The sequence below is a fragment of the Anomaloglossus baeobatrachus genome, chromosome 11 (assembly GCF_048569485.1).
Source record: "Anomaloglossus baeobatrachus isolate aAnoBae1 chromosome 11, aAnoBae1.hap1, whole genome shotgun sequence".
Lineage (NCBI taxonomy): Eukaryota > Metazoa > Chordata > Amphibia > Anura > Aromobatidae > Anomaloglossus > Anomaloglossus baeobatrachus.
The window spans coordinates 18,268,988-18,294,036 of record NC_134363.1 but is presented as its reverse complement, the minus strand read 5'-3'; the positions used below and the strand labels follow the sequence as shown (position 1 = coordinate 18,294,036).

Below are 25,049 nucleotides of genomic sequence, written 5' to 3'. Positions count from 1 at the left end.
TACCGGCTGTGCATATATAATTATATACAGGCGATGCCCAGGTTATACCGGCTGTGCATATATAATTATATACAGGCGATGCCCAGGTTATACCGGCTGTGCATATATAATTATATACAGGCGATGCCCAGGTTATACCGGCTGTACATATATAATTATATACAGGATATACCCAGGTTATACCAGCTGTACATATATAATTATATACAGGAGATGCCCAGGCTATACCAGCTGTACATATATAATTATATAAAGGAGATACCCAGGTTATACCGGCTGTACATATATAATTATATTCAGGAGATGCCCAGGTTATACCGGCTGTACATATATAATTATATGCAGGAGATGCCCAGGTTATACCAGCTGTACATATATAATTATATACAGGAGATGCCCAGGCTATACCAGCTGTACATATATAATTATATAAAGGAGATACCCAGGTTATACCGGCTGTACATATATAATTATATACAGGAGATGCCCAGGTTATACCGGCTGTACATATATAATTATATACAGGAGATGCCCAGGTTATACCGGCTGTACATATATAATTATATACAGGAGATGCCCAGGTTATACCGGCTGTACATATATAATTATATACAGGAGATGTCCAGGTTATACCGGCTGTACATATATAATTATATACAGGAGATGTCCAGGTTATACCGGCTGTACATATATAATTATATACAGGAGATGTCCAGGTTATACCGGCTGTACATATATAATTATATACAGGAGATGCCCAGGTTATACCGGCTGTACATATATAATTACATACAGGAGATGCCCAGGTTATACCAGAATGGTAATATCTTTATATTCGTAGGGTATTTTAAGTTTTGCATTTTTTTTTGTAAGCAGGGAACAATTCTTCATTTCGAGGTTGCGCTTCAAGAAGTCTCTGTGGCAGTCAGACATACAATGTAAATGGAAGCAGCATCGGATATAAACTGACCTGCACTTGTGGAGGTAATGGTCCCTTTTCACTATGATGGATAGACATAGAATCAGTATCTGGGGAGTATTGCTACTGCTCATATTTTCATAATACTAGTTTTTATTATTATTATTATTATTATTACAGTAACTGCCGCATCCACAAATTGTTCAGACACCAATGTGACCTGCGCTGCCGGGACCGTATGCGCAACTGTACATGCTGTCACTACCATCGGTAAGCAAAGAGAATTTACCCAAATATTTCACTTTCTTTTGAGATATTAAGGAGAATCATTCAATGCTTTATTTCCAAGAGAAAAAGGGAATCAGTCAGTAGAAGACACAGAAAGTTTGTGCTGAGCTTTCTAACAAGTTATTTATCTCATCCCAGAGCTGGATTCATATTTAGACTGCTCAGTACTGCTGCATAATGCCTTACATGCCATTAAAGAGAAGAGATCCCCTCTCTGTGTGTGTGATGTGTATGGAAGCTTGTTTAAACCCACCAGTTCAGAGTAAATAGAAAATAAAGAAATTGTGTTCCACCTCCTGTACGGATATAAATAATGGCTTGTTCTGAAAAGTTACTTGAAAGTGTAGTTATCTTCTCACCCTTTTCCATAACTTTAATGAGAATCATTCAAGGCTTTATTTCCAAAGGAAAAAGTGGAACAGTCACAAGGAGACACAGAAAGATTGTTCTGAGCTTTCTAACAAGTCATTTATCTCATCCCAGAGCTGGATTCACATCTACACTGCTCAATACTCCTGCTTAATGTCTTCCATGCCAGTACAGAGAAGCAATTCCTCTCTGTGTGTGATGTGTATGGAAGCTTGTTTCAACCCACCAGCTCAGAGTAAAGGGAAAATAAAGAAATTGTGTTGCACCTCCCATACAGATACAAATAATGGCCTCTTCTGAAAAGTTACTTGAAAGTGTAGTTATCTTCTCATGCCTTTGCACAACTTTAATGAGAACCATTCAATGCATCATTTCCAGGAGGAAAAGGGAACCAGTCAGAACACATAAAAAGATTGTGCTGAGCTTTATAACAAGTCATTTATCTCATCCCAGAGCTGGATTCACATCTACACTGCTCAATACTCCTGCTTAATGTCATCCATCCCATTACAGAGAAGGGATCCCTTTCTGTGTGCGATGTGTATTTAAGCTTGTTTTAACCCACCAGCTCAGAGTAAATAGAAAGTAAAGAAATTGTGTTGCACCTCCCATACGGATACAAATATTGGCTTGTTCTGAAAAGTTACTTGAAAGTGTAGTTATCTTCTCACGCCTTTGCATAACTTTAATGAGAACCATTCAATGCATCATTTCCAAGAGAAAAAGGGAAACAGTCAGAAGAAGACATAGAAAGATCATACTGAGCTTTTTAGCAAGTCATTTATCTCATCCCAGAGCTGGATTCACATCTACACTGCTCAGTACTGCTGCATAATGTCTTCCATGCCATTACAGAGAATGAATCCCTCTCTGTGTGTGATGTGTATGGATTTTTTTTTTAACCCACCAGCTCAGAGTAGATGGAAAATAAAGAAATTGTATTCCACCTCCAGTACGGCCACAAATGATGGCTTGTTCTGAAAAGTTACTTGAAAATGTACTTATCTTCTCGTCCCTTTGCATAACTTTAATGAGAATTATTCACTGCTTAATTTCCAAGAGGAAAAACAGTCAAAAGAAGATACAGAAAGATCGTGCTGAGCTTTCTAACAAGTCATTTATCTCATCCCAGAGCTGGATTCACATGTACACTACTCAGTACTGCTGCATAATGTCTTCCATGCCATTACAGAGAAGGAATCCCTTTCTGTGTGTGATGTGTATGGAATTTTTTTTTAAACCACCAGCTCAGAGTAGATGGAAAATAAAGAAATTGTGTTCTACCTCCAGTACGGACACAAATGATAGCTTATTCTGAAAAGCTACTTGAAAACGTACTTATCTTCTCGCCCCTTAGCATAACTTTAATGAGAATTATTCGCTGCTTAATTTCCAAGAGGAAAAACAGTCAGAAGAAGACACAGAAAGATCGTGCTGAGCTTTCCAACAAGTCATTTATCTCCTCCCAGAGATGGATTCACATCTACAGTGCCCAGTACTCCTCCTGCATAATGTCTTCCCTGCCATTACAGAAATGGGATCCCTCTCTGTGTGTGATGTGTATGGAAGATTGTTTTAACCCTTCAGCTCAGAGTAAATAGAAATAAAGAAATTGTGTTCCACCTCCCGTATGGACATAAATAATGATATGTTCTGAAAAGTTAATTGAATGTACAGTTACCTTCTCCCTCCTCGGCATAACATTGTTCTCCCTAATAATAATACATATGGATATAATGCTCTATGGATACATTTTTAATTCTTCCTTTACTGCACGCTCATATAGGTGATGCAAGCTCGGAAAGATTTACCAAAACATGTTCACCCATAAACCAATGTGGAATATCTGGAATTGCAAGTATCCCTAATGGGAATATGAAGATAATGACCGCCTGTTCCATAGATAACTGCAATTTATCTTTTCCAGAATGTAAGTGGTCATTGAAATTGATTGTATCTGATCTATTAAAAACACAAGTAACAGCGTGTGCAGAAAGAAAAACAGCCACTAGGTGGCGATGCAAGATTATTTCTAAATTTTAATTTTTTTTGCTCACTATATTTGTATTTTTTTTTTCTTCCAAAATTTACAACTTTTTGGTTATGGACTTAGAAACATTTTTTTTTTAGGTCAGTGCAAGTACAGACAAACCAATCTTGTATTGTTTATTGATTTATTGACTTAACTTCTGAACTTCATTAAAAAAATAAATATTTAAATAAATAAATATTTTGTGTTACCAATTTTTTATTTTTTTTATACAAATTTGGGGAACACACTTTTTTTTTCGGGAGTGCGATGACTACAAAAAAATGTCAAATTTGATGTTGAATTTTTTTGGGATTTTCCTAAAGGTTTAATTCATTTTATATTTTGATTGGTTGTAATTTCGCTACACTGTGACACCAAATCTGCTTATTTTTTTAATTTTATTTTTTGGTAATAGAAAAAAGGCAGGTCATTTGTATTTCATTTCTTTTTGTTATATTATTAAAAACTTTCTTTTTTTACCTTTCACTCTGTTTTATCTCCCCGGCTACAATGATTTGATCATTACATTACTTTTGTATTGCTATTAGTGATGGGCAAACCCGATCTGGAAAAATGTAGGGTCCATAAATAGACCCCGAAAATGGACTTCTCAGATTCGGGTTCGGCCGCCTGGATAAAGGGGGGCTAGGGGGCTGCAAAGGGAAGCAAAATTATACTTAACAAGTTTCCACCTGGTACAATGTAAAAATAAATAAAAATTGGGGAAAAAAAATGGTGTGGGGTCCCCCGTATGTTGATACCCAGGACAGATAAAGCAGACAGCAGGAGGCTGGAAAATACAGGGGACCCCACTTTTTTTTTTTTTTTTTTTTAAATTATTTATTATTTTTTACACTCCACTTTGGGGACCCACATCCATCTAATGTGAGGGCAACCAATCACAGACATTGTCCCAGAGGTTGGGCAGGGGAAAAAGAGAATATTCATAAGAATTAATGAGCGGACCAAAAAGCAGTGTGATAGCTGCGTGGACACTAGGTAAGTATAATTGACCTGCTATTATCCACATGTTGCTTCCATTTGCAGCCCCTAGCCCTTACCATCACTAAAGTTTGGCTTCCCTTAGACCAGGGTTCCCCAACTCCAGTCCTCGAGGGCCGCCAACAGTGCATGTTTTCAGGATTTCCTTAGCATTGCATGGGTGTTGGATTCAGCACCTTTGCAGGTGATTAAATTATCACATGTGCAATACTAAGGAAATCCTGAAAACATGCACTGTTGGCGGCCCTTGAGGACTGGAACTGGGGATCCATGCCTTAGACTAAAGACCGCTTTACACGCTACAACATCGCTAAAGCGATCTCGTTGGGGTCACGGAATTTGACACGCACATCGGGCCGCTTTAGCGATGTCGATGTGTGTGACACCTTTGAGCGATTTTGAATCATCGCAAATATGTTCAAAATCACTCATCGGTGACATACCCCCCTCTTCCCAATTATCGTTGCTGATGCTTGGACGATGTAGTTCGTCGTTCCTGCGGCAGCACGCATCGCTACATTTGACACAGCAGGAACGAGGAACCTCACCTTACCTGCGGCCGCTGGCAATGTGGAAGGAAGGAGGTGGGCGGGATGTTACGTTTCGCTCATCTCCGCCCCTCCGCTTCTATTGGGTGGTCGCTTAGTGACGCCACTGTGACGCCGAAAGAACCACCCCTTTAGAAAGGAGGCGGTTCGCCGGTCACAGCGACGTCACTATGCAGGTAAGTACGTGTGACGGGTCCGCGCGATTTTGTGCGCCACGGGCAGCGATTTGCCCGTGTCGCACAATCGATGGGGGCGGGTACGCACGCTAGCGATATCAGTACCCATATCGCAGCGTGTAAAGCGGCCTTTATATGGAGTTTGTGGTCAGACCTCAAGTTCGGGTCAAGTCCAGTCCAAATCAGAGTTTTTCTTTAAGTCCATACAGACCTGGCGAAACCCAGACATCTGCGGTTTCACCCATCTCTAATTGCTACATTTTGTAAAAAAAATATCAGCGCTCGGTTTTCCAGGGAAGGGAAAAGATGGACACTAAAACAGGTGTCACAGTGGATCTCATCACTGAATTGCAACTGATAGAGATTGACAATGGCATTTAATTAGTTAACAGCAGTGACCGAAGCTAGCTCCAGTTGCTGCTGGTATAGGCAGATATAGACCTCAACTTATCTAGTGTATATGTGTTTGCAAAATGTTGATATTTTTTTCCTTTTTTCTTATAGTTCCAATGGAGAAAACTGACCTCAATGGTGTGACATGTCAGAAGTGCATATCAGCAGACACTGACTGCCACAGCTCCCAGACTATGCGATGTACCGGGGATCAACGAGCATGCCTTCTACAGACCACTGAGCTTACCGGTAAGTCACATAAAAGATCCATATATCAGAGATATCAATATGGTCTCTGGTCTCGCATAAAGTGTTATTCTAAGTAATCTGTATATTATTAACTTTTGACATAAATTACTTACCTGCAATACCTCTCCAGACCACATGGTGTGCTATTATATTAACTGTCTACATTCAAGGTGGACCACAAAGTACATTCATCCAATACATGGAAATATTATGCTGCCTGTTGGAACTACTGGATAAAATCAACTACTGTTAAAAAATATAGGGAGACGTCAACCATAAGAATTACCATTATCAAAAACATTTATTCAGAAAATAGCCAATTCGGCAATAGTACATGCAAAATAAAAATGACAAAAAGCCTCATCCCAGCCATGTACAATGTAATAGAACTGAGGATCAACTGGACAAAATATTCCTACAGCACCTCTCCTGGTAAATTTAGGAATTGCACAGCTTTTGTAATATAATGTAATTCAGACATTTACCATATACCATATTTTTCAGATTATAAGATAATATTTTCCTCCCATAAATTTGGGTGGAAAATGAGGGGAGTGTCTTACAATCTGAATGTAGCTTCTGGGGATGGTGGAGAGGAGTCACAGGAGGCAGGGGAGATGCGGCGGGATTGCTGTGGGCAGTGGGCTTGCTGTGGGTGGTGGGCTGTGCTGCAACTTACTACAGGTGGCGGGATGTGCTGGGGGCTGTGCTGAGGCTTACTGTGGGTGATTGGCTGTGCTGTGGGTTTGGCGCTGTGCTGTTGTGTTACAGCCGGTAAAACAGGGGCCGCTATGGGCTTCAAATAATGGTGCCTGGAGTTGGCGCATGCATAGATGCAGCTCGCGGATCAAGATCTAATCTGCGCATGTGCCATTCATTTATTCCCTGAAACTGTGTTAAGGAAAATGGCGCTCAGAGGTGGAGCGTGCGCAGTTGAGATCTCGGCTTGTCATTCAACGGAGAGCTCCATCTGCACATGCACCTCCTCCGGACACCTTTTGTTTGAAGCTGATATGGCCAACAGTTTTTGAATGCTCCTCCTGCCTCACAGCGCCCGCAGCGAGCATCCAAGACACCTGCTGCACCGCCGGCAGAATTGCACTACTCCACCACCGCCCCTGCTTTCTGTGACCCTACTCCACCACTGCTCCTGCCTCCTGTGACCCTACTCCACCATTGCTCCTGCTTCCTGTGACTCTCGTCCAGCACTGCTTCTGCCTCCTGTGACCCTACTCCACCACTGCTTCTGCCTCCTGTGATCCTACTCCACCACTGCTCCTGCCTCCTGTGACCCTACTCCACCACTGCTTCTGCCTCCTGTGACTCTACTCCACCACTGATCCTGCCTCCTGTAACCCTACTCCACTACTGCTCCTGCCTCCTATGACCCTGCTCCACCACTGCTTCTGCCTCCTGTGACCCTACTCCACCACTGCTCCTGCCTCCTGTGACCCTTCTCCACCACTGCTTCTGCCTCCTGTGATCCTACTCCACCACTGCTCCTGCCTCCTGTGACCCTACTCCACCACTGCTTCTTCCTCCTGTGATCCTACTCCACCACTGCTCCTGACTCCTGTAACCCTCTCCACCACTGCTTCTGCCTCTTGTGACCCTACTCTACCACTTGTTATGCTTCCTGTTAACCTACTCCACCACTGCTCCTGCCTCCTGCGACCCTACTCCACCACTGCTTCTGCCTCCTGTGATCCTACTCCACCACTGCTTCTGCCTCCTGTGATCCTACTCCACCACTGCTTCTGCCTCTTGTGACCTTCCTTCACCACTGCTCCTGCCTCCTGTGACCCTACTCCACCACTGCTCCTGCCTCCTGCGACCCTACTCCACCACTGCTTCTGCCTCCTGTGATCCTACTCCACCACTGCTTCTGCCTCCTGTGATCCTACTCCACCACTGCTTCTGCCTCTTGTGACCTTCCTTCACCACTGCTCCTGCCTCCTGTGACCCTACTCCACCACTGCTTCTGCCTCCTGTGATCCTACTCCACCACTGCTTCTGCCTCTTGTGACCTTCCTTCACCACTGCTCCTGCCTCCTGTGACCCTACTCCACCACTGCTTCTGCCTCCTGTGATCCTACTCCACCACTGCTTCTGCCTCTTGTGACCCTACTCCACCACTTGTTCTGTTTCCTGTTACCCTACTCCACCACTGCTCCTGCCTTCTGCGACCCTACTCCACCACTGCTTCTGCCTCCTGTGATCCTACTCCACCACTGCTTCTGCCTCTTGTGACCCTCCTTCACCACTGCTTCTGCCTCTTGTGACCCTACTCCACCACTTGTTCTGTTTCCTGTTACCCTACTCCACCACTGCTCCTGCCTTCTGCGACCCTACTCCACCACTGCTTCTGCCTCTTGTGACCCTCCTTCACCACTACTCCTGCCTCCTGTGACCCTACTCCACCAGTGATCTTGCCTCGTGTGACCCTAATTCATCACTGATCCTGCTTCCTGTGACCCCACCCCACCACCACTGCCACCCTCTTTATGTTAAGACAACACCAGATTATAACACTGACCCCATATTTTTTTCCTTTTTTTTTTCCCTAAATTTGGGCTGTGTCTTATAAACCAAAAAGTACGATATTTGTATGTATATAATGTATCTCTTTCCTCTCCCAGGAAAAACAAAAGCCTCCGTAGCCGTAAGAGGTTGCACCACAAGGAGCATCTGTGATCTCACCCGGCAGGATTACACCGTGGATGGAATAACATCAGCCACTAAATTCACCTGCACCAACGGGGCGGATCCTGTACAGAGAAACCTCGTCACCGCCGCCGTCATCTCCCTACTCTCTCTACAATATCTGATTCTAACCTATAAATAAATAAAGTAATTTTTATGTTCTAAGAACGTTAAGGACCCTCATTGCTGTGCGAAATGTAGACGTTGCAAAATAAATAATCGCAACATATCGGAACAGAAAAATGTTGTTTTGTGATATCAGCTCTGTTGGCTGAGGCCCCGCCCCTTCTGGTCAATCATTTGTATAATACTTATGCTAATTCTAATAGAGGGAGGGGATAATTTTGAATTCCCCCCAGATATTATCTGATCCTCAGCTGCTGTCACTCAAGAAGCTGTTGATTTTATAAACTTTACTTTCTTGGGTTTCAAACCTAAATATCCAAGCTGATCACTACAGGTATGTATAAAATCAGCCTGATAGTGGCAGTATAGCACTGTATGTATAGAATCAGCCTGATAGTGCCAGTATAGCACTGTATGTATAAAATCAGCCTGATAGTGCCAGTATAGCACTGTATGTATAGAATCAGCCTGATAGTGCCAGTATAGCACTGTATGTATAGAATCAGCCTGATAGTGCCAGTATAGCACTGTATGTATAGAATCAGCCTGATAGTGTCAGTCTAGCACTGTATGTATAGAATCAGCCTGATAGTGCCAGTATAGCACTGTATGTATAGACTCAGCTTGATAGTGCCAGTATAGCACTGTATGTATAGACTCAGCCTGATAGCGCCAGTATAGCACTGTATGTATAGAATTAGCCTAATAGTGCCAGTATAGCACTGTATGTATAGAATTAGCCTGATAGTGCCAGTATAGCACTGTATGCATAGAATCAGCCTGATAGTGCCAGTATAGCACTGTATGTATAGCATCAATCTGATAGTGCCAGTATAGCACTGTATGTATAGAATCAGCCTGATAGTGCCAGTATAGCACTGTATGTATAGAATTATTATTATTATTATTATTATTATTTATTATTATAGCGCCATTTATTCCATGGCGCTTTACAAGTGAAAGAGGGTATACGTACAACAATCATTAACAGTACAAGACAGACTGGTATAGGAGGAGAGAGGACCCTGCCCGCGAGGGCTCACAGTCTACAGGGAATGGGTGATGGTACAATAGGTGAGGACAGAGCTGGTTGCGCAGTGGTCTACTGGGCTGAGGGCTATTGTAGGTTGTAGGCTTGTTGGAAGAGGTGGGTCTTGAGGTTCCTCTTGAAGCTTTCCACGGTAGTGGAGAGTCTGATGTGCTGATAGCCTGACAGCCTGATAGCGCCAGTATAGCACTGTATGTATAGAATCAGCCTGATAGTGCCAGTATAGCACTGTATGTATAGAATCAGCCTGATAGTGCCAGTATAGCACTGTATGTATAGAATCAGCCTGATAGTGCCAGTATAGCACTGTATGTATAGAATCAGCCTGATAGTGCCAGTATAGCACTGTATGTATAAAATCAGCCTGATAGTGCCAGTATAGCACTGTATGTATAGGATCAGCCTGATAGTGCCAGTATAGCTCTGTATGTATAGACTCAGCCTGATAGTGCCAGTATAGCACTGTATGTATAGAATCAGTCTGATAGTGCCAGTATAGCACTGTATGTATAGAATCAGTCTGATAGTGTCAGTATAGCACTGTATGTATAGAATCAGCCTGATAGTGCCAGTATAGCACTGTATGCATAGAATCAGCCTGATAGTGCCAGTATAGCACTGTATGTATAGAATCAGCCTGATAGTGCCAGTATAGCACTGTATGTATAGAATCAGCCTGATAGCACCAGTATAGCACTGTATGTATAAAATCAGCCTGATAGTGCCAGTATAGCACTGTATGTATAGAATCAGCCTGATAGTGCCAGTATAGCACTGTATGTATAAAATCAGCCTTATAGTGCCAGTATAGCACTGTATGTATAAAATCAGCCTGATAGTGCCAGTATAGCACTGTATGTATAGAATCAGCCTGATAGCGCCAGTATAGCACTGTGTATATAGAATTAGCCTGATAGTGCCAGTATAGCACTGTATGTATAGAATCAGCCTGATAGTGCCAGTATAGCACTGTATGTATAGAATCAGCCTGATAGTGCCAGTATAGCACTGTATGTAGAGAATCAGCCTGATAGTGCCAGTATAGCACTGTATGTATAGAATCAGCCTGATAGTGCCAGTATAGCACTGTATGTATAAAATCAGCCTGATAGTGCCAGTATAGCACTGTATGTATAAAATCAGCCTGATAGTGCCAGTATAGCACTGTATGTATAGAATCAGCCTGATAGTGCCAGTATAGCACTGTATGTATAGAATCAGCCTGATAGTGCCAGTATAGCACTGTATGTATAAAATCAGCCTTAAAGTGCCAGTATAGCACTGTATGTATAGAATCAGCCTGATAGCGCCAGTATAGCACTGTATGTATAGAATCAGCCTGATAGTGCCAGTATAGCACTGTATGTATAGAATCAGCCTGATAGTGCCAGTATAGCGCTGTATGTATAGAATCAGCCTGATAGTGCCAGTATAGCACTGTATGTATAGAATCAGCCTGATAGTTCCAGTATAGCACTGGCTTTAATTTATATAGGAAAATCCTGGTGGTTGGTCCCCTTTAATCCATCACTATGGGGGGCTCAGTATAGGATAGGTTTGAAGTCACCTCTAGAAGGAGCTTAAGTTCTGATTAAACTGAACACAACAGTGAGGAGGCTCAGGTTATGGCAAAACTAAAGCCTCCACTAGGCAAAAACCCTAGTACATGCCCTTATTATCTCCCGCCTGGATTATTGCAACCTCCTGCTCTGTGGCCTCCCTTCTAACAGTCACGCGCACCTACAATCTATTCTAAACTATGCTGTCCGGTTAATCCACCTCTCCCCCTGCTACTCCCCGACCTCTCCTCTCTGCGAAATCCTTCACTGGCTTTCTATTGCTTAATAACTCCAGTTCAAAACATTAACCATGACCTACAAAGCCATCCACAACCTGTCTCCTCCCTACATTTGTGACCTAGTCTCCCGAAACTTACCTGCACGTAACCTTCGATCCTCACAAGATCTCCTTCTCTACTCCCCTCTCATCTCCTCTTCCCACCATCTCATCCAAGATTTCTCCTGTGCCTCCCCCATACTCTGGAACGCACTACCCCAGCAAGTCAGACTCTCCCCTACCTTGACAAGCTTCAAGACCCACCTCTTCCGACAAGCCTACAATCTGCTGTAATCCTCAGTCTGATATAGCACCGCACAACCAGCTCTACCATCACCTACTGTATCCTCACCTATCCCTTGTAGATTGTGAGCCCTCGCGGGCAGGGACCTCTATCGTCCTGTACCTTTCTGTGCCTTGTATTGTTTATGATTATTGTACTTGTCCCTATTATGTATACCCCTTTCACATATAAAGCGCCATGGAATAGATGGCGCTATATTAATAAATAATATTAGTAACAATATGATAACACAGAAGACACCAATAGGGGGAGCTCAATTATGATAGATCAGAAGCCACCACTAGGGGGAACTTAGCTTATGATAAAACTGAAGACACTACTAATAGGGGCTTAGGTTATAATAAAACTGAAGAGACCACCAGGGGAGCTTAGGTAATGAAAAACTGAAGCCATGAGGAAGAGGTGGTCAAGTTAAGAAAAAAGCTGAAGCCACCACTAGAGGGAGCTAAGATTATGATAAAACTGAAGCCACCACTAGGGGGAGCTAAGATTATGATAAAACTGAAGCCACCACTAGATGGAGCTAAGATTATGATAAAACTGAAGCCACCACTAGCTGGAGCTAAGATTATGATAAAACTGAAGCCACCACTAGAGGGAGCTAAGATTATGATAAAACTGAAGCCACCACTAGCTGGAGCTAAGATTATGATAAAACTGAAGCCACCACTAGGGGGAGCTAAGATTATGATAAAACTGAAGCCACCACTAGGGGGAGTTAAGGTTATGATAAAACTGAAGATACCACTAGGGGGAGCTCAGCATATGAGTAAACAAAAGCAAATATTAGAGGGAGCTCATTATATGATAACATTAAAGATGTCATAGTAGATAAAGATATCATAGTTTGTTGTTTTCCTTATTAGTTTTCCATTTTTTTTGCTTTTATCTTTACTGTATGTGCCCCTCAAAGCTGTATGTACCCTCCAGAGCTGTATAGACCCCCAGAGCTGTATAGACCCCCAGAGCTGTATGTGTCCCCCAGAGCTGTGTGGGCCCCCAAAGCTGTTTGAGTCCCCCAGAGTTGTATGTGCAGCCATCCAGAGCTGTATGTGCCCACTACAACATGTATGTCCCTCAGTAACACATATACTCCTCAGTTATATGATGTATATACTGTAGCCCCCATCCCCTCCTGTGATGTGCATACTGTAGCCCCAGCCTCTCCTGTGATGTATATTCTGTAGCCCCCAGCCTCTCCTGTGATGTGCATACTGTAGCCCCAGCCTCTCCTGTGATGTATATTATGCACCCCCAGCCTCTCCTGTGATGTATATTCTGTAGCCCCCAGCCTCTCCTGTGATGTGCATACTGTAGCCCCCAGCTTCTCCTGTGATGTATATTCTGTAGCCCCAGCCTCTCCTGTGATGTATATTCTGTAGCCCCAGCCTCTCCTGTTATGTATATTCTGTAGCCCCAGCCTCTCCTGTGATGTATATTATACACCCCAGCCTCTCCTGTGATGTATATTCTGTAGCCCCCAGCCCCGCATGTGATGTATATATAGCAGTGTCTGTGTGCACGGTGCATGGCTTGGCCATGTCTGTTATTGATGGTGATGAACATCATGCAATGTGGCTTGCACAGACACATGCCGTGAGGAACTGGACTGGAGACAAGCGGGTAGATGAGTGAGACTGCTGTCAGCTTCTCCATATTACATATATCTCTAACGTGGCTTTGCGCATGGATGATGTGTATCTATGTATGTCAGTGTGTATGGCTGTGTATAGAGTTATGCGAATAAACCTGTGTGGCTGCAGAACCAGGACAAGGATCACTACAGCAGGACATCGCTCGTAGCAACAAGGAACATGGCTGCTGTAGGAAGGGGTGAGTTATGCAAGTATTTACACAGTGACTGCACCAGCAGAATAGTGAGTGCAGCTCTGGAGTATAAGGGTATGTGCGCACGTTGCTTTTTACCTGCTTTTTACCTGCTTTTTTGCTGCTTTTTCTTCTGCGCTGTTTAATGCCAAAATGGATGTGTTCTTCTATTCAAGCAAAGTCTATGGGAATTTGGGTTTCTTGTTCACACTATGTTGTTCAAAATGCTGCCTTTTTGTGGCAGAACTTTGGTCAAAAACTCAGCTTTGCAGTGCAAAACCCAAATGGCAAAAACAATTGACATGTTGCTTCTTTGAAAAGCTGAGTTTTTGACCAAAGTTCTGCCACAAATAGGCAGCATTTTGAACAACATAGTGTGAACAAGAAACCCAAATTCCCATAGACTTTGCTTGAATAGAAGAACACATCCATTTTGGCATTAAACAGCGCAGAAGAAAAAGCAGCAAAAAAGCAGGTAAAAAGCAACGTGCGCACATACCCTAATACAGGAGGTAACTCAGGATCAGTAATGTAATGTATGTACACAGTGACTGCACCAGCAGAATAGGAAGTGCTGCTCTGGAGTATAATACAGGAGGTAACTCAGGATCAGTAATGTATGTACACAGTGACTGCACCAGCAGAATAGTGAGTGCAGCTCTGGGGTATAATACAGGAGGTAACTCAGGATCAGTAATGTATGTACACAGTGACTGCACCAGCAGAATAGTGAGTTCAGCTCTGGAGTATAATACAGGAGGTAACTCAGGATCAGTAATGTAATGTATGTACACAGGGACTGCACCAGCAGAATAGTGAGTGCAGCTCTGGAGTATAATACAGGAGGTAACTCAGGATCAGTAATGTAATGTATGTGCACAGTGACTGTACCAGCAGAATAGTGAGTGCAGCTCTAGAGTATAATACAGGAGGCAACTCAGGATCAGTAATGTAATGTATGTACACAGTGACTGCACCAGCAGAATAGTGAGCGCAGCTCTGGAGTATAACATCTGCCATTCCCACTGATCAGCTAATCTGACATTAATGACCTTTGGATATGTCATTAATATGCTGCGCCCAGACAACGTTGAAAAAAAATTAACCCTTTACAGCTATTTAACTCTTTATAATTGTTGTTTCTTTTAAAGGAGCAGAGAGTTCTATTAGAATTTACAAAATTGATTGATAGAAATAATTGGGGAGATAATGATGATTAGTGTTGGTCAATGACGATGCTTTGGATTATCCTGGGCGGCACGGTGGCTCAGTGGTTAGCACTGCAGCCTTGCAGCACGGGGGTCCTGGGTTCAAATCCCACCGAGGACACCATCTGCAAGGAGTTTGTATGTTCTCCCCGTGTTTGCATGGGTTTCCTCCGGGTACTCCGGTTTCCTCCCACACTCCAAAAACATACAGATGGGGACTCTAGATTGTGAGCCCCAATGGGGACAGTTATGTAAAGCGCTGTGGAATTAATAGCGCTCTATAAATGAATAAAATTATTACTATTAGTATCCTAAAAGAAACGTGGTTTATGAATTCAACGCGTTTCGGAGCCTCATCGCTTCTTTATTTGGAAACAGAAAATCACAATCATGGAATGATTTGGGGAAATATGAGTGATGATGTGTAAAAGTAATCAATTGGCAGATAGTAATGGAAAATGGGCGGATGTTTCCTACACATTGTGAGTTTGCGCCTCCCCTTTTACTATCCGGGATTTCCAGTGGCGTTTACCTGTGATAGCCGCCGTGGACTCTAGACATGAGAATGAAGCTTCCGAGAATTCTGCTTTTTCTTTCATATTTTACAACCACAGGTAAAAGTAGGACGTTTTACCGTTTCACTGCACTTCGAAACAATGTTTTGCATTATTTTTTTATATCACTTGGATGTTTTGTAAACATATTTTTCAAAATGTAACAAGTAGAATGTGTGAATATTCTCTTGTCTTTGGTTTTTAGGTTTAGCTTCTCTTTTATGTAAAAGTTGCTGGCATCAGAGTTACCTGCCGTGCAGTCAGCCGTACGTGTCCTGTCCTTCCGATTATGTCTGTGTCGCCGCGTACACTATCGTCAACTTAGGTATGTCTGAAACATATCGGGGAGATAGTTTATATTTATTTGTATTTTTTATCCTAGAAATCAGCAAATACATTTGGGGCAAACACATTTTGCATAAAAAAAAAGAAAAAAAAAATCTGATTTATGAGAATCTGATTTTTTTGCAAAATGCGTCAGGCCTCCTTGATGCACTAACGTTTTGGTGTACATGTGTGTGCAAGTGTCCTTGTTTGTGTGTGTCCATGTGTGTCTTCTATGTGTTCTAATACTTATATAGATACTCTGGAATCTGATAGTGTGGAATATAATGAAACTGAGACAAAGATAGGGTAAATACTTTGTATTGACAAATAATAAACACACAGAGAAGAAAAGGACAACAACAGTGGCAAATACAAATTATATGCAATTGCAACCAGCACAAATAAATTAATGTCCAGAAATACTAAATGTCCAGCACAAATGTTTGAAAGTCCAGAAATAATATGCTGGAGTGCGACCGGCACTAAAAAGTGAATGTCCACAAGTAATATGCAGTAGTACTCATTGCACTATTTGTATATGTCCAGGACCAGGAGTACGCACAGCAACAAATACGTGAATGTCCAGAAATAATATGCAGGAGTGCGACCGGCACTAAAATGTGAATGTCCACAAGTAATATGCAGTAGTGCTCACCACACTATATGTTTTTGTCCAGGAGTACACACAGCAACAAATACGTGAATGTGCAAAAATAATATGCAGGAGTGCGACCGGCACTAAAATGTGAATGTCCACAAGTAATATACAGTAGTGCTCACCACACTATACATATATGTCCAGGAGTATGCACAGCAACAAATACGTGAATCTGCAGAAAAAATATGAAGGAGTATGACCGGCACTAAAAGTGAATGTCCACAAGGAATATGTAGTAGTGCTCACCACACTATACATATATGTCCAGGAGTAAGCACAGCAAAAAATTATGTGAATGTCCATAATAGCAAGCAGAAGTGCACACAGCAAAGAAATGGTTATCAGTGTACCTCTCAGAGCTGACAAAGTCCAGCAAAAGTCCAGAACACAGCCCATACAGACTGAGTCCAGGATAAGGTACACTGATCACAGAGACTCAAAGTACTTACAGATCAAGGAAATCCAGTAGTCTAAAGCTCTTCTCCTAGAAGCCTTGAAGGGAGGGAACCACAGGTGGGAACAGGATTATGCACCAAAGACTGCAGGCAGCTGAGCAGTAATTAGACAGATCACAAAACATGTGGCAGCAGGAGGTCCAGTAACAAGTCAAACCCGAACCTTACGGTGACATCCGGAAAGCACATGAACAGCATGAGCTGGTATACTTACCTGTCTCTGGTGCTGGTGTCTCCGGCGCTGCTGTTTCTCCTGGGTATGTGCTGATTGAAACAAATATTCATGAGGCATAATGAGCCGGACTTGAAAGTAACAGAAGAGGCAGAGACAGCAGTGTCGGACACAGGTAAGTATAAAAAATATTATTTTTTTTAAGTGCCGTGTTTTCTCCAGTATGTGTCACATCAGTGCTGCAGGCAGAAGATGGACATGTCTCCATGTGGAGCAATCGGACACACGTGTGCTCCAGATGGACACGTGTGTCTGTGTCTTCAGTATATGAGAAAACGGATGGAATTCATACCAGAATAAAAATTATTCCCATATTAAAAAATGTTCCTGTGCTGAGATAATCTTATATATGTGTCCCTGCTGTGTACTGTGTAATGGCTGTGTCTGACCGTAAAGAGACATGGTCTGATCACACCACATCTCCTGGGCCAGGTTGAAAGGAAGTGAGTAGACAGTATGACAGCACGGGATCACAAATGATTCTTTCTGTGAAGTAAAACATTTCCCTGCCTGTATTATCACAGGAGCAAGTTTTACTGCCACATCTCCAGCCTTCTACGCTCATTATAAATCTAGTTAGTGACATGCGAGCTCAACCAGGAGCTCCTATATCACTGATTTAATATATGATGAGCTCAAGAGACTGAAAAAAAGTGCAGAAATTCATGTTCCTGTGTTAAAACAGGCGGGAAATGTTTTACCTCACAGAAAGTAGCAGCTCCAAGCCATTGTTATGTTGACTGTTATATCATTTATTCTTTCTTTCAGCTTTGCATAGTCAGGCACAGCAATTAAGTCTGGAGGCTGAGGCTCAAGCCTGGAGGCTGAGGACTAGATTGTTCCTTTAAAAAAGATGAGATGAACCCCTTTAATGATAAGTGGGTACTAATGATACTATCTTGTCTACTGCTCACAGGAGGCACTGTCATGCCACATTATTCGATTACCTGTGGAACAAAAGACCAATGCAATGCAACCGGCAGCTTGTCCTTCAACCATGGCACTGTGCGTACAGGAACTTCATGTTGCAGCACGGACAACTGTACCCCACCCCATCCTTCCCGTAAGCTTCCTACACATGATCTAGATTCTAGATATTCAGCTCTGCAATAATATAAATATTACTATAAACATTTCAACCAGTTGAAGCAGTCCGGTGCACAGGCACAGACTGACCGATGAGGGAATTCTTTGGTGGGCCACTGTGCAGTAGTGGGCCCCCCACATGAGCAAATTTTGGGATTTGAGATAGTGATCAAGTGTATCAAAATAGAAAAAGATCAGGGTTTGTGAACTACTTTTGCTCATCTCTGTTTAGATAGTTTTTTCTGGCTTCAGTCCCCTCCGACAAAGTGGGGGAAACCTAACAACATGTATGCAGTGAGCTCCTCCTAGTGGTGACTGCAGACGTACCAAAATTTTGGAAAAAAATGTCTATAAAAAAAATGTATCAAATTAGAAAAAGATCAAGGGTTTGTGAAATACTTTTTCTCATCACTGCTTGGATAGATTTTTCCAAAATTTTTAAAAAATAATCCAGGTTGTGAGCCGCAGGGAGTGATTTTGAGCTAAGGTACTCTAGAAATGTAAATGCAACGTGTGAATGATCCGGAATGAAAATGGAGAATAAACACAAAGCTCTCATTCTTTTTTTGTTGCTTTTTTTTCCTAGTGCCAAATCAAAGTACACAAAAGAATGGCCTGACGTGTAGAACGTGTGCAGCCGACAAATCCGACTATTGCTACACGTCGGAGACCCTTGAGTGCACCGGAGAGGAAACCAAGTGTGGCCGCATGGCGAGGACATTGTCTGGTGGGAAAATTCTTTCCTCTAAAATATTTATTGATGTATTTATTTAGTAATAATATTTCTAAACTGATTTACAAGGAACCTGTCTTGTCCGTTTAGCCCACAAACAGCACTTCAGGGGCTCTCAGAGCCAAATTTCAGTATTCCAAGTCTCTGCAGCTATGAACAGCGAAACATTTTTATATCCTCGCTCTTTAGGCAGGACTTGTCCGATGAGACATAGGAGTAGTGGAGATAAGTAAGGATGAGTGGGCACTAGTGCTCGTTACTTGAATTGGGCAAGTTGGACGCTCTGATGGCCACGTCTTGAGTAACGAGTATAATGGAGGTCAACTAATGTTGCGCATTCCGGCTCTCCACCCACATACAGCTGGCCGAAAGCAGAGCATTTCCCGGTGAGGGTGAACTGTTTTTACACATTGTATCCGGACATGTTAATTTTTCCCACAGTGAGAGCCATTCGGAGACTGGAAGTAGCTATAAATGGGGTGCCCAATCCCATTATTCACTGAAGGCAGTTGAGTCTGTACCGCCCCCGCGTCAGCGGCCGGGCCGCTCGGATCCGGAGCCACGGTGGCTCGAGCGGTCTCCAGACCCGAGAGGGGGGGGGGCGCGCGCACACTCGAAGTGAAAAGGGGGTATATACAGGGGATTTGGAAGTTCGTGACGCCACCCACGGTGCGTGGTAAGATGAAGTACCACCGCTGCTGTTGGGAGCGCCGGGTGGCGGTTGTATGGCAGCAAGGTGTTTAACCCCTCTGGGGCTTTGCCCCAGGGCCACGGTGATGGTGGTGAAGGGGTGCCGTTGGGAAGGAAAGGGTTTCTGCTTACTCACTCAGTCCAAGAATACTGACACAGACAGCTTGTAAACCAGAATTCCGAGCACCGCTGCAACAAGGAGGGAGCACGCTTGGATCCGTGCCCTTGGTGTTCCTTGTTAGCCTGTGACCTTTTCCGTGGCACTTTCTTCACTGTTTGGACCCTGTAGTGTGGAACTAGTCGGGTCCCACTCACCCGTATCGCTAAGGAGTGAGCTTGCTCTCAGGGTTCACGCTTGGGATTTTCTGGACTGTATTTGGGAAAGTCCTATCCCATCGGTGCGCTAGTACCCTGATTTTGGAGCGGGTGAGGGATGAATCTTGAAGTCTTCACCCCCGTCGGGTAAATTACCAGGACGCTTGAAGCTACCTTCCGGCCTAGGGTCCGCGTACCCAGTCATGCCCTGGCCTCTGCCCAGAGATGGCTCAAGGCCGCCGGCTGCCCTCCTCGGCAGATCCGTGCCCCTTGACACGATCCCCTGCGACCGGGTTTCCAGCTCCCACCAGGCCCAGACCAACGTCTGCCACCTTGTACTCTACAATTCAAAAAAGTCCGTGGAGCCTCTGTTAGGAGTCTCAACATTGAAACCAGCCAGATATCCCTCTGGGGTACTTTACAGGGAGCCCTACTCCTGACCTCCTCTCTCATCTCCTCCCACTTCTCGACTGTCTGACACTTCTCACCTCCCCTAACCAACCCCTCAAGTGTGTGGCCCTATTCCCTTCAGGCCCCCCAATGGTGTGTCTGGTGCATGTGGTGCAAAGTGTTCCTAGGGTTTTGACCGGCTCTGATCTTCGCAACACCAAAGAACAGGGATCAGTAACCAAGGAGGTTGCAGATACTGTGCAGAAGGACAGATTGCACAATAGCCTGTGACGACCTGATAGGCCAGGGAGTCACAAATCTTTGTGTCAAATCTTTCACAAACATGACATCCGAGCACCGTAATACTTGGCCGAGCACCAAGGGTACCCAAGCTCCCTGATGCTCGATTGAGTACCCAGCAGTGACGAGCACGCTCGCTCATCTCTAGAGATAACACAGAAGACAATCACTTCAAGGTGGTGAAATTACGTTACCCAAGATCGAAACTAGTCCAGGGAAAGAGATGACCCATCGAATTAGTCTTCGTATACATTAGGTGGAGATTTATGGCAATGTGCAATACTGAGAATGTGGTTGCAAAAATTTCTGCACCAAATCTGGATCTCCTGGCAGAAAGGTGTCATGCATTTTTTTACGTATTTTCGGTATGAAGTCAATGGGTGGAAGGGGTGAAAAACGCACAAAAAATACACCAAGAATTGACAAGCTGCAGATTATTTTCTGCACCAAATCTGCATCTCCTGGTAAAAAGACGTCATGCATTCTTGATGCTTTTTTGGTGTGTTTTTGCCTGGTATTTTTCATAATGAAGTCAATGGGTGGAATCGGTGAAAAAAAACAAGGAAAAATGCACCAAGAATTGACGCTGTAGATTTTTTTTTGCATCATATCTGCATCTCCTGGCAGAAAGAAGCCATGCATTTGTGATGCGTTTTTGATGTGTTCTTGGTGTGTTTTTGCCTTGTGTTTTTCATAATGAAGTCAATGTATGGAAGGGGTGAAAAATGCAGGGAAAAATACACCAAGAATTTACATGCAGCAGGTTATTTTCTGCACCAAATCTGCATCTCCTTGAAGAAAGAAGCCATGTATTCTTGATGAATTTTCAGTGTGTTTTTGGTGCAAATTTTCATAATGAAGTCAATGGGTTGAAGAGGTGAAAAATGCAGAGAAAAACACACCAAGAATTTACATTATGCAGTTTATTTTCTGCACCAAATCTGCATCTCCTGGCAGAAAGACGCCATGCAGTTTTCACGCATTTTAGGTGTGATTATGCCTTGTATTTTTTATATTTAAGTCAATGAGTGGAAGGGGTGAAAAATGCAGGGAAAAATACACCAAAGGTGGACATGTAGCAGATTATTTTTGGTCTGTTTTTGGAGCGTTTTTACCTTCTTGCCTTGATGGAGCAGCTCCGGAACTGAGCATTTCCAGCTGCCTGCTGCAGTTGCCGGCACCGAGAACAGTTGGTTGGCAGAGGTGCGGACTGTCGGATCCTGGCCGATCTGACATTGATTTCTTATCCTAAAGAGAAGGCCATCAATGTAAAAGTAGTGGACAACCTCTTTAAATCAGAAGGCATAACTTTCATTGGGCCATGCCTAGTCTGAGGGTCCAACACCAAAAGGTAAGTTCCTACATCACGTTCCACCCCCTTGGACTCTACGTTAGGTTAGGCTAGGTTCACATTTCCGTTGTTTTTCATCAGTCACAATCCGCCGCTCTGATAAACAACGCAATCCGTTTGGCGGATTCCGTTGTTTCCCATAGACTTATATGAGCGGCGGATTGTGACTGATGCTCATGCGTTGCATCCTCCGCCCGACTGATCAGTCGTGGAACGACTGACCGTCAGGTGGCAGGAACGCAGAGTGTAATGTTTTTTGAGCAGCAGAATCCTTGGGATTTCGCTGCGCATGCTCTCTCTCAACAGCCGAACAATCAGCTTATCGCCCTGCAGCCGCCTTCTGTGATCGATCAGCTGATCACCCGACAGCCGGCTTCTGTGAGTGATTAGCTGATCACCCGGCAGCCGGCTTCTGTGAGCGATCTGCTGATCACCCGGCAACCGCCTTCTGTGAACGATCAGCTGATCACCCGGCGGCCGGCTTTCTGTGAGCGATCAGCTGATCACCAGGCGGCCGGCTGCTGTGAGTGATCAGTTGATCACCCGGCGGCCGGCTGCTGTGAGCGATCAGCTGATCACCCGGCGGCCGACTGCTGTGAGCGATCAGCTGATCACCCGGCGGCCGACTGCTGTGAGCGATCAGCTGATCACCCGGCGGCCGACTGCTGTGAGCGATCAGCTGATCACCCGGCGGCCGGCTAATGAGAGCGATCAGCTGATTGCTCTCATTAGCCGGCTGCCGGGAGATCATCTGTTCGCTCTCAAAAGCCGGCCACCGGCTAATGTGATCGATCAGCTGATCGTTCTCTCTTTCACGTTCCGACAATGAATTTTAATTCTTGTCATCCGTTGTACAACGCATCAGTCACAAACGTCAAGCAACGCATGTGACTGATGCAAAACAACGGAAATGTGAACCTAGCCTAATAACACCATGCATCATATTTACCAAGATTATTCCTTTAAACATGTGAATATTATTAAACATATGAAGATCCATGTCATCTTTTTAGATGTCCTATTTTTTTAATGGCGGCAGTTTTTTTTTACCATACATTATTATTCTCCAGGTACGGTAAACTTGAAAGACACCCTCCGAGGCTGCAGCACCAAGAGCTTCTGTGACTTACTTGGTAACCAAAACACTTTCATCGACGGGTTGAACGTGGACTTGAAGATGTATTGCAGTAATGCGGCTAACGACCTCCATGTTGGCTATTTGGTTTCCATATTTACAGCCTTTCTGACCAAATTCATGTTTTGACGGAACCTTCCAAGCTTCAATTGAGATGATTGTGATAATATGTTATGAAGACGTTGTGGTATACAAGAAAAATCCTTCCAAGAGCCTAAAGGAGCCTGAAGGACACAGAATCGAATCATCTCAGCCGTATCTGGGGGAGTCCACAACAATTCTGTTATTTTATTTGGAAGCGTTGGAAAAATGAAACATTTTCTTTAGTGTTCAATGTCTAAGCTGAGTAATTTGCAATAGGAAAAGATCATTGGAAAAAGTCTCATCATCGATTGTCATATAACTGGTGTCAATTGATGACTTTTTGCAAGGTGCTAAACCCATGTCATTGCATGTGTTGCGGGCGGGGGCCGCTGCTACTCCACTTGGTCCGCTCGGATCCGGGTTCGCTGCTGCGTCTTGAGTGGTGACCGGACCCAGGCTCCCATGGCCATTCGTCCTCACAACCGTCGGGAAGGGGAATATTTACAGTGGGTTTGTTGTGTCGGTGATGCCACCTGTGGGTTTCGGTGATGGATGGTGACACCACCGCTGCCTGGTGATGGGGCGCCCAGGGCTGGTGTAGCGGGGCAGCAAGATGGGATCCCCTCCACGAGTAGGGGAGGTGTAGTTCCGGGGCCCGCGGTCGATACATGGGCGATACATGGGAGTAATGGCTGCTAGAGGTGGTGTGCCGGGTTTAACCGGGGGTCAATGGTATACTCACAGTTCAGGAATCTCACACAAGTCCAGTGGTAAACCAAGTTGCCAGTGACCGGCTGCCATTGGAGGGGGTATTCGGGTCCCACACCCGGGTTAGTGAACAGGTGTCCCTTTCTCCTGCACTCTGTGTTTGTCTCTTCTGTCAGGTGAGTTCGCATGGAATGGAGAAGTCCAGTCCCGGTACTGTGTGTGTTGGGAGCTGTGGCCCGTGAAATCTGACCCTTGGGATTTCTGTGGGTTCTGACGGACACCCTATCCCCCACGTTGGGCTTCTGTTTCGCTCTCTGGGCTTCTGGAGAACAAGGCCTGAAACCTCGTCCTCTGCTGGTTGATTAACAAGGGGCATGCAACCTTCCTCATCCTGGGGTCCAGGCACCCCGTCTGTGCACGGCCTCCGGACAGAATTCCCGTTGTCGGCACCGGCGGGCTACAACCATGCTCCGGTCTACTTAAGGTCTCCCACGACCGGATCTCCATCACCTGTGGCCCTGTCGGCCATCTAGCCAGGTAGTCCGGGGGCCCCTACCCCTGACTTCACTGCTGTCAATAGTCTGCACTTGACTACTGTCAAAACTGAACTCCAAACTTGTCTTGACTTGACTACTGTCAGAACTTGTCTGTCGTGTTCCCGCCCCTGACAACTCAGGACCCATAGGTGGGCGTTCTCATCTGCCTGATCCCGCCCACTGGTGTGTCCTTAATATCATGAGGGGGTGGCTAGGCTTTAATGGCTGTGTGTTGTACCTGGGTGTGGGGTTTTGGTGGTAACAAGGAGGGTGGACAACTTTTGTGACTACCTTGTTTTGCGAGGGCGTCACACATGCTCTTCCCAAATTATCCATACTGTGTAATAGACTATAATCTATATCATAGACCAGTGATGGCTAACCTATGACAGGCGTCATAGCCATATTTGCTGACACGCGCGGCAGGGGCAGGCGATCGCATCCTGATCTATAAGACAAGCCTCAGC

General features: G+C 44.3%; 1 protein-coding gene across 1 annotated transcript in view; it reads left to right on the top strand.

Annotated features, from left to right (window-relative positions):
• Positions 1 to 23,614, top strand: part of LOC142255709 (uncharacterized) — a 33,551-nt gene extending 9,937 nt beyond the window's left edge. Inside the window, exons 5-14 of the mRNA XM_075327165.1 lie at positions 874 to 984; positions 1,100 to 1,189; positions 3,363 to 3,506; positions 5,839 to 5,976; positions 8,616 to 8,809; positions 15,570 to 15,642; positions 15,788 to 15,907; positions 18,171 to 18,317; positions 18,927 to 19,067; positions 23,190 to 23,614. Of these exons, the coding sequence (XP_075183280.1) occupies positions 874 to 984; positions 1,100 to 1,189; positions 3,363 to 3,506; positions 5,839 to 5,976; positions 8,616 to 8,809; positions 15,570 to 15,642; positions 15,788 to 15,907; positions 18,171 to 18,317; positions 18,927 to 19,067; positions 23,190 to 23,383 (1,352 nt within the window). The 3' untranslated portion in view covers positions 23,384 to 23,614. The remainder of the gene's footprint in view (positions 1 to 873; positions 985 to 1,099; positions 1,190 to 3,362; positions 3,507 to 5,838; positions 5,977 to 8,615; positions 8,810 to 15,569; positions 15,643 to 15,787; positions 15,908 to 18,170; positions 18,318 to 18,926; positions 19,068 to 23,189) is intronic.
• Positions 23,615 to 25,049: the final 1,435 nt, after the last annotated feature.